General features: G+C 44.9%; 1 protein-coding gene across 1 annotated transcript in view; it reads left to right on the forward strand.

The window, feature by feature from the left end:
- The window catches only part of gdpd5a (glycerophosphodiester phosphodiesterase domain containing 5a), a gene marked incomplete at both ends in the record, with an annotated part of 74,956 nt that extends 66,162 nt beyond the window's left edge, over window positions 1–8,794 (forward strand). Inside the window, 3 exons of the mRNA XM_083633764.1 lie at window positions 3,228–3,242; window positions 4,878–4,990; window positions 8,703–8,794. Coding sequence (XP_083489890.1) covers window positions 3,228–3,242; window positions 4,878–4,990; window positions 8,703–8,794 — 220 coding nt within the window. The remainder of the gene's footprint in view (window positions 1–3,227; window positions 3,243–4,877; window positions 4,991–8,702) is intronic.
- Between the last annotated feature and the right edge of the window lie 4,135 nt (window positions 8,795–12,929).

Here is a 12,929-nt window from a genome sequence, read left to right on the forward strand (position 1 = left end):
GTATACTTATGGGAAACTAGATCTCGATTCAATGAAGGACCTACCAGCTATTTCCTTGTTTGCTGTCATAATGATCTCAATGAACATAATGATCATTGTCAATTACCGGTGCTAAAAGAGGACAAACTGATGAACTTGACCCACTAAGCTATGCTGCTTTCACCTTATGCACATAAGGCACATAATGTCATGTATAATTTATGGTACATCATTTAAGATATATACTGTAATTCCCTCATAAGAAACCAATAGCATGTTCAGGATCAGTCGTTCCTCAGTGTCCGTGGGTCCTTAAAAATGAAAAGCTCTAAAGTTATCTAAAGTTAAAGGAACATTCCAACATTTTGGGATATTCACCGATTTGTCATATTCCCGATATTAAGACAAGAATATAGATATAGATGTAGAATATAGATATTGAATATAGATGCCTTTCTCTTCTCTGTGCATGCAATATAAAGTGTGTTCCATGTGCCTCTCCTGCAAGTGAGCTTAGCACTACAATGAGAGTCAATGGTACAGCAGCCTACCCCCGTTCAGTCACCAGAAATACACATTCCAACAGTGCCAAAACACTCATATGTACATGTTGTGACTCGTGTACTCACCACTACATGTTGTGACTGGTGTACTCACCACTACATGTTGTGACTGGTGTACTCACCACTACATGTTGTGACTCGTGTACTCACCACTACATGTTGTGACTGGTGTACTCACCACTACATGTTGTGACTGGTGTACTCACCACTACATGTTGTGACTGGTGTACTCACCACTACATGTTGTGACTGGTGTACTCACCACTACATGTTGTGACTCGTGTACTCACCACTACATGTTGTGACCGGTGTACTCACCACTACATGTTGTGACTGGTGTACTCACCACTACATGTTGTGACTGGTGTACTCACCACTACATGTTGTGACTCGTGTACTCACCACTACATGTTGTGACTCGTGTACTCACCACTACATGTTGTGACTGGTGTACTCACCACTACATGTTGTGACTCGTGTACTCACCACTACATGTTGTGACCGGTGTACTCACCACTACATGTTGTGACTGGTGTACTCACCACTAACATGTTGTGACCGGTGTACTCACCACTACATGTTGTGACTGGTGTACTCACCACTACATGTTGTGACTGATGTACTCACCACTACATGTTGTGACTGGTGTACTCACCACTACATGTTGTGACTGGTGTACTCACCACTACATGTTGTGACTGGTGTACTCACCACTACATGTTGTGACTCGTGTACTCACCACTACATGTTGTGACTGGTGTACTCACCACTACATGTTGTGACTGGTGTACTCACCACTACATGTTGTGACTGGTGTACTCACCACTACATGTTGTGACTGGTGTACTCACCACTACATGTTGTGACTCGTGTACTCACCACTACATGTTGTGACTGGTGTACTCACCACTACATGTTGTGACTCGTGTACTCACCACTACATGTTGTGACTGGTGTACTCACCACTACATGTTGTGACTCGTGTACTCACCACTACATGTTGTGACTCGTGTACTCACCACTACATGTTGTGACTCGTGTACTCACCACTACATGTTGTGACTCGTGTACTCACCACTACATGTTGTGACTCGTGTACTCACCACTACATGTTGTGACTGGTGTACTCACCACTACATGTTGTGACTCGTGTACTCACCACTACATGTTGTGACTCGTGTACTCACCACTACATGTTGTGACTCGTGTACTCACCACTACATGTTGTGACTCGTGTACTCACCACGCTGTGAAATAACAATCCAAAATGATGAGTAAGTAAATACATAGTCGAAACCTCTTTCCAAGCATGGCCGCCTGGCGCAGTGATATGCACACAGTGCCTCGGGGGGGACTGATGATTGAAGGTGGAGGGACTGACTGATGATTGAAGGTGGGGGGGACTGATGATTGAATCCGGGGGGACTGACTGATGATTGAAGGCGGGGGGACTGACTGATGATTGAAGGCGGGGGGGACTGATGATTGAAGACGGGGGGACTGACTGATGATTGAAGTCGGGGGGACTGACTGATGATTGAAGGCGGGGGGGACTGACTGATGATTGAAGGCGGGGGGACTGACTGATGATTGAAGGCGGGGGGACTGACTGATGATTGAAGGCGGGGGGACTGACTGATGATTGAAGGCGGGGGGGACTGACTGATGATTGAAGGCGGGGGGACTGACTGATGATTGAAGGCGGGGGGACTGACTGATGATTGAAGGCGGGGGGACTGACTGATGATTGAAGGCGGGGGGGACTGATGACTGATGATTGCACACAGCAATCGTTCCTCTTGTCCCTTTTGTTTTGTTGATGGTAGTAAGGTGAGTTGCCATGGTGCTTTTCATACTGCAGAGAGAAAGAGAAGAGAAAGGCATCTATATTCTCCTTTTACTATCGGGAACATGGCAAATAGGTGAATCTCCCAAAATGTTGGCGTTTAAGGTCTTAAAAAGTATATATTAAAATGTTAAAATGCCTGAAATACTTATATATTCAAATGTTAAAATGCCTTAAATACAGTTAGTAGAGCTCGTTTTTCACCATGTTTCTTTGTGCAGCATGCTCACTGTAAGATGAATACAGCACCGACTTATAATATGCATCTCATCTACTTTACTAAGCACATTTGAACTTTGTGTTTGTTACCAATTAATTTCCTGTTTCTTTTACTGCCCATGTAGTTTCAGAACTTCTACTTCTACTTTGAAACATTAATCAACATTTGAAATGGCAAAAACGGAATGTGTTGAAGGTTGTTCTGTCCTTGCAGGTGTTGACGTATATCTGCTCTCCTTTCATATCGCTAAGCACTAAATCCTCAGCAGAATCTATGCTGCGTTAACACCGCTCTCTGCCCCGAGTCGGACCGCACCTGAGCTGAGCTTCGGCCTCCTCCAGCCTGCTGCTGCACTGCCTGTTCACTCTGCTCTCCCTGCCTTATCGTCCTCTCTCTCCATCTCAGTGCCTTTTGGCTTCTCAGCGTGTAAATGAAATCTGGATAATGTGGTCAAGCACTATCTGATTGCAATCTGATGACAGAAAACGCATGTTAATGCCAGGTGTAAATGGCCTCTATGTCTCTCTCTCCTCTTCCTCCTCTTATACCCTTCTTTGTCCTGTGCTCTGGCTGATCTGCATGCAACCTTCCTCCGCCGCCCCCTGCTGGCATCTGTCAGCTATCATATGATCAGGTAAACTGGTGCGACTGCTTTGGCCTTTGTTTCTGCCTCCTTGTCTGTCCTCATTCTGCCCAGTGCTCCCATGCTGACGCACACACTTCCCTCCTCCTCTCTGCCATTGTACTTGTTCAGCTCATCTTTATCAGTATATAGTGTGTTGTATAGTCTGTATGATATGTATTACTGTATCTGAAGGGTCTGCCTCACTATCCGAAAAGGCCCAGTCTGGACTCAGACTGTAGATTACCATAACAACTTGACAGAGTACTCACGTGTCCTTGAAATCCTTGAAAGTTTGTGAATTTGAGGGGGTGGGGGATCAAGGCCTTGAAGTTTTTTTTAAATTGACACAATAGACATGGGTCATTAACAGAGGGGAATATCTGCACTTCAGCTGATGAACCTTGCAAGACCGGTGCCTCTCAGAAAAGGGACTGAGCGATCACAGATGAAGGATGACGCTGAGGAAGACATGAAACGTCAGTTTGTTTACACAGCTAGGCAATAAATTGCTCCAATTGACCATGTGCTCCAGAATTCATCCTTCATCTGTGATCATAATAATAAATGTCTAAAAAATACATAATAAATAAATAAAATTGTATTTGATTAATTAATAATAATACAAATTAATAATTGTATAATAATAATCTTATAATGTTATAATAATAATAATATAAATAGGCTACATTCCGCCGTCTGTGTGTCCTGTGTGTGACTGATTGAAGTGGAAAGATGCAGGTTAAACAGCAAGCAGGCAAGCAGTAACACTAATGAACCTTGATCCATGTCTCAAACTAGGCTGTGTTGGGTCCTTGAATTTGAGGTCATAGGGTCAGGAAAACATTTGATTTACATTTGATGTCTAAGGGGCACTTTACACGAGGACGGTTTCCTATGGTGACAGGGAATTGCTGCGAGGAGCCGATGGCTGTACCCGGTCGGCATTTAACGTTAGTTACAAAAGCACGTGGACAGTGTTTTCTCACTGCCAGTAGCCTACAGTAGGGTTTGACAGATAGCACACTCAGCGCTCCCGGTCCTCGCTGCTCGTTAAAGATTTCCAATAGGCGTTATTCTGATAAACTGGTCACATATATGTTACATTCTCACCCGACAAATATTAAAACTTTAAAACAGTTTGGGTTTTTTTTTATCTTGAAAAAAGCGTTTTGGCAAGTCTAAATGACTGCGGAAGGCGTACTCTACTTCCGTGTCTAAAACCGGAAAGACGATTACGAAATTACGTCATGCAGAAGCGTCCTTGTATGGGCAAAGAATAAGGTGATCACACCTAGCGACCTGGCATGTACATTACGGCGTTTTAAAAATTCAACAGCGCTCATGTAAACAGGGAGAAGGTGTGAAGGAAACGCTATTGTGTCGTTTCTTCCAGAAACTGTCCTCGTGTAAAGGGCCCCTAAGAAGGTGTGGGAACCCTGACCTGAATGGTTTTAATGACACAGCTGGTAAGGCTGTGTAGCCATCTCCATGTGCTGTTAATGGTTTGGATCTGTGTGTGTGTGTGTGTGTGTGTGTGTGTGTGTGTGTGTGTGTGTGTGTGTGTGTGTGTGTGTGTGTGTGTGTGTGCGTGTGCGTGTGCGTGTGCGTGTGCGTGTGCGCGTGCGTGCGTGCGCGCTGTGCCAGGTGGAGGATGAGCGGGGTACAGAGCTATAACCCAGAACAGATTATGCTGAGTGCCGTGGTGCGCCAGCCCAGCCGGGACGTCAACATCATGAAGGAGAGGCTCATCTTCTCAGGTACAATTTTGACATGCTTCCTGGCTGATCATCGCATTGGATTTAAATGGAGCAAAAACACAAGATCCAGGTGTAAATGCAGCCGTCTTGAAGGTGGTTGGAGATGCATTTGGGCCACATTAACAACAAAGTGTGAATGCAATGCTCAACTACGTACGCATGGATCCAACCAGGAGGTGAATACAAATCAAACCGATTTTGGTGACCTGTCCCTCGCTGGAGCTATCGTGCATTCCTTTATAACTGGGAACTGGTAATCTTACGACTTCAAAGGTCATGAGCTGAGACGGTGATGTCACCAGAGCTGGTATTTCCCATTCCAAACTCGTAGGACCCCCGACCTAAAAAATCCAAGATGGCTGCGCCGTGCAACAACAGTAGTTATAATCATAGTAATGTTGTTTAGCACTTCTGTTTTGTTTGTGTCTCATTAAATCAGCTGTACACACAGCACTGCATAACATCTATCTGTGTGGACATGAGGCTGCAGTGTTTGTATGCGCAAAATACCGCAAAATGCCATGTTATCAACTGTTATTGCTAACAATGGCTAGCCTGGCTAGCGACTGGATCTGACCAATGAACAGTGAACTTCCCAGCTCAAGTTTTCTGCAAATGGAATGCTAACAAAACGGATGTGACGTCATTTAGCCTCAACATCCCAGTTATTTTGCGATAAAGGAATGCGCCACTATCCCCGGAAGTGTTCCTCGTCCGCAGCTGACATTACTGTCTTTCAGATGCAAGCAAGACATTGATTAGAGGCACGGGATTGAACCCATTTAGTCAAGTCAAGTCAAGTCAAGTTTATTTGTATAGCCCTAATTCACAAGCATGTCCCAGAGGGCTTCACAGAAAATATGTCTAGCTAATTCTAGCTGAGACAACAGTAGCAAATTACAGTAGTAATGATAACACATTGAACAATTGATAGAGAAACATAGAAAATATAGAAATATAGGATAGAGCAGAGGAGCGAGCAGGAGAAGGGAGGGAGAGCAGGGGGAATGTGAGAGAGGAGAGAGCAGGAAAGTGATGAGGTGGGGAGGGAATGGGAAATGTTGGGGAGTAGAGGAGGTGGGGAAGGGGGAAAGAGGAGAGAGCAGGAGGGGGGAGGGAGAGCGGGGGGATGTGGGGGAGGAGAGAGCAGGGAGAGGGAGGAGGTGGGGAGGGAATGGGAAATGTGGGGGAGGAGAGAACAGAGAAGGAGAGGTGGGGAAGGAGCAGGGGAAGTGGGAAAGAAAGAGAATGGGTGCCATGCTTTAAAATAGAATGGATGCCATGCTTTAGAATAGTGGGGGGGGGAGTTCGGGAAGGGGAGGAGGTAGGGAGGGAGAGCAGGGGGAGTATGAGAGAGTATATGGAAAGAACAGGGAAAGGAGGGCTAGCTGACACAACAGTAACAAATTACAGTAGTAATAATAACACATCGAACAATCATATGATAGAGAAATATAGAAAATATGGAAATATAGGATATAATGGGTGGCACGCTTTAGGGTAGAATGGGTGCCATGCTTTAGAATAGTGGCGGAATAGTGGGAGAGGATAGAATGGGTGCCATGCTTTGGGGTAGAATGGGTGCCATGCTTTAGAATAGTGGGGGAGGAGAGATCAGGAGAAGGAGGAGGTAGGGAGGGTGCAGGAGAGGGAGAGCAGGGGGAATGTGAGAGAGGAGAGAGCAGGAGAAGGAGGAGGTGGGGAGGGTGCAGGGGAGGGAGAGCAGGGGGAATGTGAGAGAGGAGAGAGCAGGAAGTGGCATGGAATGGGGAATGTTGGGGAGGAGAGGAGGTGGGGAAGGAGCAGGGGAAGGGGGAAAAAGGAGAGAGCAGGAGAAGGGAGGGGGGATGTGGGGGAGGAGAGAGCATGGAAAGGGAGGAGGTGGGGAGGGAATGGGAAATGTGGGGGAGGAGAGAACAGGGAGGGAGAGGTGGGGAAGGAGCAGAGGAAGGGGGGAAGAGAAAGAGAATGGGTGCCATGCTTTAGAATAGAATGGATGCCATGCTTTAGAACAGTGGGGGGGGGGGGAGAGTTCAGGAAGGGGAGGAGGTGGGGAGGGAGAGCAGGGGGAGTATGAGAGAGAGTATGTGGAGAGAACAGGTAAAGGAGGGGATGCCATGCTTAGAGTAGAATGAGTGGCATGGGGGAGGTACGGTGGTGCAGTGGTAAGCACTATCGCCTCACAGCTCGAAGGTCGTGGGTTCGATTCCCACCTGGGGACGAGGTGAACGCTAAAAGGAATGCGTGCCCGTCCGCATGTCCTCGAGTGCCCACCGCCCGGGTGGGGTCGGCAAAAAGGGCCTTTCTGTGTGGAGTTTGCATGTTCTCCCCGTGCCTCCCGGGGGTTTCCTTCATATAGGAACCCCCTTCACAAAAACATGCAATATCCTGGTTGCTAGTGTGGTTCCTCCTCTGGTCGTTAAGGGCGCCTGTTCAGAGGGAGGGGAACTGGTTGGAATAGCGTGAACCTCCCACGTGCTATGTCCTACCGGTGAAGCTTCCTCTGTCAGGTGAAAAGAAGCGGCTGACTGACTGCCCATGTCTCGGAGGAAGCATGGAGCCAGTCTCGGCTCTCCCCAGATCGGCAGAGGATGGAGTAGCAACCAGGATTGAGAAATCAAATGAGCACTAATGGGGGATAAAATGGGATAAAAAATCGGGGGGGGGGGGGGGGGAGAATGAGTGGCATGGCGGGAGAAAATCAGACAATCTGACTACTCTAGACATTAACCGGAACTAACTAGGACACAGGGAATCTAGCTAATCTACAGCCTAGTCTGGCCTGTCCTATTCGGGTGGCTGTAGCTCAGGAGGTAGAGCGGGTCGTCGATACTGAACCCCAAATTGCTCCTGATGGTGTGCCAGCACCCTGCGTGGTAGCCTGCCGCCATCGGTGTGTGAATGGGTGAATGAACCTACTGATTGTAAAGCGCTTTGGATAAAAGCGCTATATAAATGCAGGCCATTTTATTCTGCTATAGTCTGATTTTAGCCTGAACACTATAACAGGTCTACAGCCTACAGTTAGGCTGTAGCTAATCTATCGCCTAACCTAAGCTATTCTAACCTACCGGCAACCCTCGACCAGTGATGGAGAGCACCGATGCCCCCCACCCTGGCCCCCGCCCCCACACACATAAGGCGTGGGAGAGAAGGCCAGGCCACAGCGGCACCCCCCTCACCCCCAATGGCTGATTTGGGTGGGATGTGAAATAGGCTAATAGTTTATTACAGTACATAGCCTATAGTCAAAATGGTCAAAATACATTAAACTTTTTTTTTATTTAATAAATATGATATTGGATATTTTTAGGGACCATGATGGAAATAAGTGTTGACACTTTTTCATATCATCCTTTGGATTTTGTCATTCTTTATCCAAAATAAAATCAATCAATCAATCAATGATATATTGACTGCCAAACTGGAATTTGATTTTCATTTCAGAAATCTGCTCACCTTAAGATGGCGGGAAGCCCAGATATTAACGGATTTGCCAAAAATGCAGGTGTTTAAGAAAGCAACCTCTTTACAATGTGTATACCAAAATACACATTAAAGGGAGGTGCAAGTGTAATCCATCTGAACCATATCCAGACACAATCCAGATACAATAAACTTACAAATGGCAGGTGTAAACAAGGCCATTAAGAATATCACAGGAATTGGATTTTTTGCAGTGTCAGTAACCTCTCCTCTATTGTCGTTTCAGAAATTAACAATGGGATGGGCAGCTCCGAGGACCTTTCTCTGTACCCTGCCAATGGATATGCCAGCTACTCTCATGGAGGCCTCAGCCGGTGAAGGCACCACACCGCCACAGCTGGAAAACCTGGGGTGTTCCTCTGACCTTCTTAAGGTCAGAGGTTAAACGAATGCTGGTTGGAAGCTTTGCCCATCCAAATGTCTCTGGTAGATTTTGGTACTGCAGGCTAACACTGTAGCATTATGCTATGTTGAGTGATAGTAGAGGACTAGCATTCTCCAAATTATGAAGACTGACTTTTTTATGGTCTGTAGATATATCAATTTTCCAAAAGAATTTGAGCTATTTCAGGTGAGCAACTAGCCTACTCTGCGCAGTGATTTTTAGCTGTACAGTCTCCCTTCACCCACCACCTTATGGAAACGGGGAAAGTAGTCCCTAGTAGTGGTAGAGCAAAAAAATACAATATTTGTATGTATTTTATGTACATTTGTACCAATCTCCTACACATATGTCAGACTTTTACTAAATTATTCATCAGCCGCATATCATTTGATATGATTGTTTATCATTTAGCTTTAGAGCTGCTCCAAATCGTCATTTTCTGACTTTTGCCCCAGTCTTAACATGGGTTCAAATCACCGTCATTAAACACTTTGAACCAAGCATTCCAGTCTCACGTTGCTGTCAGACAACTCTCAGGCCAGAAACATCTGACTACCATAAAACAACCATCTGGCAAAAATAAAATAAAATAAACAAAAATCCAATAATTTCTCTTCAAACTTGAGTGACCTTTTCAAAACTTTTATTTCAGGTAATGAAGAATGTAATGTAATTTACTTTGCTGTTGTTTTATAAGAGAGGAAATGGGTTGTGTATTTCTCTGTACTATAAATTGATGTAAATATGAGTTGTTTTACATGAATTCGTTTTTTTTTTTTTTCCCTCTGAGAGGATTTTCAATGGTTTGGACTTGTGAATTGTATATTGTATGGCTGCATTTATTATCATTATGACTATTGTCCTCATTTTCGAAAGAGATGGAGTATTTTCTTGCATTACAGTTTCATGAGAATGAGAGAATCCTTTTTGATAGCGTAGTCGTCATATTGTGCTCCACATTCTGATCTTGTTTTTTCATGCCTCTTTTCTGTCATGCCATGATTGATTGAATCATTTTAGTCGATGTTAGCGATCACAACGTTCACGTGGCTGCCTTTTTGTTCAATTGATGGATTAGGAGAATATTGTCGAGGTTCGTCTTAGTCTGCTTTAGTGTGGAATACGGTTCAAATTACAACTCCTCTTTCAGGATTTCAGACCAGTCAGCTCTCTCAAATAAAAGTCATGTTTTCCCTTTGAAAAATGTGCATTTATTTATTTATTTTTATATTCTGGCCGGGCAAGATGTAGGCTACACAATCAATCTTAACATCATTATGTCCACAATGGAAATCAACATTCCAAAAATCATTTGATTCACTTACAGTACATTAGGCTTACTATAATATAACCACCAAATATTGGTATAAATAAAGTGCAAAGAAAAAGAAATACCATGTACATTTCCAGGGAAGATTAGATGGACAGTATACAGGATCTTTTGAAAGTTTTAACGATCATTACTAAACGCTGCCAAAATAACTATTCAAAACAGAATCATAAAACACTTCGCACCCAATTCATCCATTTTGTGTCTAAAAGGCAGGAAGTAAAGCAAGCAGGACATTAATGAGGGTTTCCAACTTCCAATCCATTTGGTGATCCAGTGCCGGGGCCCTCATTAATGTTCTGCTTGCACCTGTGTTACTTCCTGCCTTTTAGACACAAAATGGGTGAATCGGGTGGGAAGCATGTGGGAAGTGAAAAAGGTTAATGGGACACAGCCTTTTTCTGTATGCCCTTACTTTAAATGGCCTCAAGGGGGTGCAATAAGGGTGCGGCTTATCCCAAAATTGGTATAACCCTACAGGTACATTGTTATGTGGGAGTGTCTGTGCTTGATTGTTCCTCTCCAGGCCCTCCCCCCTGTGCTGTGGCACCTGTGCAGGAGAGCACAGGTGTACTCACTCTGCCAATCAGAGGCTGCAGCTTAAAACCATGGAGAGACAGACAGTCAGCCCCAGTGGGCCATCTGACAGCTTTGTGTGCTGCGTGGTGCTTAGGCCTACAGTAGCACTTGTGGATCGGTGTCGGTCAAAAACCTTTAACTCTTTTAAGTGCCTTTTAAACATAAAATCTGGATCATGTCAGGCTAGAGAGAGCAGGATATTTTCAGGTTTTGCCTTTCTAAACATGAGGGGTCTTTGTTAAGAAACAACTGGATATGAGCCGTTTTTTCTGCCAGTGGGCGGGGGGGGGGCGGCGGTAGCATGTATCGAAAACAAGAAGTGTGATAGGAAACAGCTTTAGCGAATTTGTAACCAAACTCCATTCAAAAACATGCCGTTTTAACAGAGTCCATTGACAACGAGGGGTGGCATTGTGCCAAAAATGAGGCAGTCAGAATAGTGGTCGCACCGTCGTCAATCACTGTGGGTGATTTAAGTGGCATTCAAGTCATATCTGCCTAGTTTTAAATGTATTTCTCCCCACAAAAGTTTGATAGCCTATCAGTCAGTCAGCTCCTATCCACTCCGCAGTGTGGACGCACAGTCACCACTGGCTGCCTCACACAATAGAATTGGCTGCATCACGTTAGCGACAAATCTGGAGACTTCAAAAAACATGCCGTTTTAACGCAGTCCATTCGACAACGAGGGGTGGCAATGTGCCAAAAATGAGCGCTTCGCCTTTGTTAGGCTACATAAAGCCGCCCAGTCAAAATAGTGGTCGGACTGTCGTCAATCACTGTGGGTGATTTAAGTGGCATTCAAGTCATATCTGACTAGTTTTCAATGTATTTCTCCCCACAAAAGTTAGGCTTTTTCTGACATGGGAGCAAGCAAGCAGCGCAGCAGTAAGCGTCCCTCCTGATGCACTGGACCTGGCTGCCTGACTGCAGCTGATAGCGCGTTGGGATCACACGGCCAAACAATTCAAGCCGTTTTTGCAGCACTTGAGAAAACTGTGAGTTTGCTCGTTGATATAAGCGATTGCCCGAACGATTCATTAATTAATAAACTAGTGAACGTGAAGTGAAGTGAGTCACACCCGCCCACTCAGACGGATCTGCGGATAATGACCTGCCAGAGTTAAACAACAGCTCCTTTTGCGCTAATCCGGATCTTACACCGGCGAGCGAGGTGAATAAGATACGGACTCGCGGGAGTGCGCGTAGGCCGGCTAATTGTTGTTTAACATGCAGGCCAACCGGCTAGGAGCAGGTTATAATACGGATTCCACCGCATGTTAAGAAGTGGCTAGAGAGTGTGTGTGGATCGGTGTCGGTCAAAACCTTTAACTCTTCTAGATTGTGACTCTCAGACAGAGTGGGGTGCCTGTTGTGACTCTCTTTGAGAGTGTGATCATTCTATTTCTTTAACCTTAGCTTTTGTGTTATTAACCACTCTTCCTCTGTTTCAGGAAGCAGTCCTCAGTTGGTTCGATTTGCACCTTTTTATTTAACCTTATTTTAGTAATAAAACCTGATTATTGTAAATTATCTCCATCTCCTTTGTCCCCCGGTTTGTTGTGTTTATTATGTTACATCCTTTCTCCCCCGGTCAAACTTGGGAACGTAACATACATTATCCCTTTTTTTTTTTTTTTTTTTTTTTTATCCTTTATTTAACCAGGTTAAAAACCCATTTGAGATCAATGATCTCTTTCACAAAGGTGACCTGGCCAAGAAGGCAGCACAACATGTCAACAGTACATAGAAACATACACAATACAGCAATACAATAATATAAAATGTGATTCTACAATTCTAATTGCAAAGACATCGACCAATGGTCTCACGTTCCATATCCTTCAGGATCCCGCCAAACTCAGCATGGGAGACCAATTCTGGCAATTTTAAATCCTTCTGAAGGGTATTCCAACCTAAGGGGGCAGCGTATTTAAAAGCTCTTTCTCCCCACTTGGTGCGAGGATGCGGAGCAGTCAACTGGAAATAATCCTGTGAACGTAGGCCATAGTGGCTGTGGCTTCTGGACAGATATGTCCGTAAATAAGACGGGACAAGCCCAAGGAGAGTTTTATAAATAAAACTCAGCCGGTGTGTACGCCTGCGTACATACAGAGATGGCCATTCAACTTTTTCGTACAAAGTACAATGGTGGGTAA

Source organism: Poromitra crassiceps (genome assembly GCF_964638095.1).
Source record: "Poromitra crassiceps genome assembly, chromosome: 1".
Taxonomy (NCBI): Eukaryota; Metazoa; Chordata; class Actinopteri; order Beryciformes; family Melamphaidae; genus Poromitra; species Poromitra crassiceps.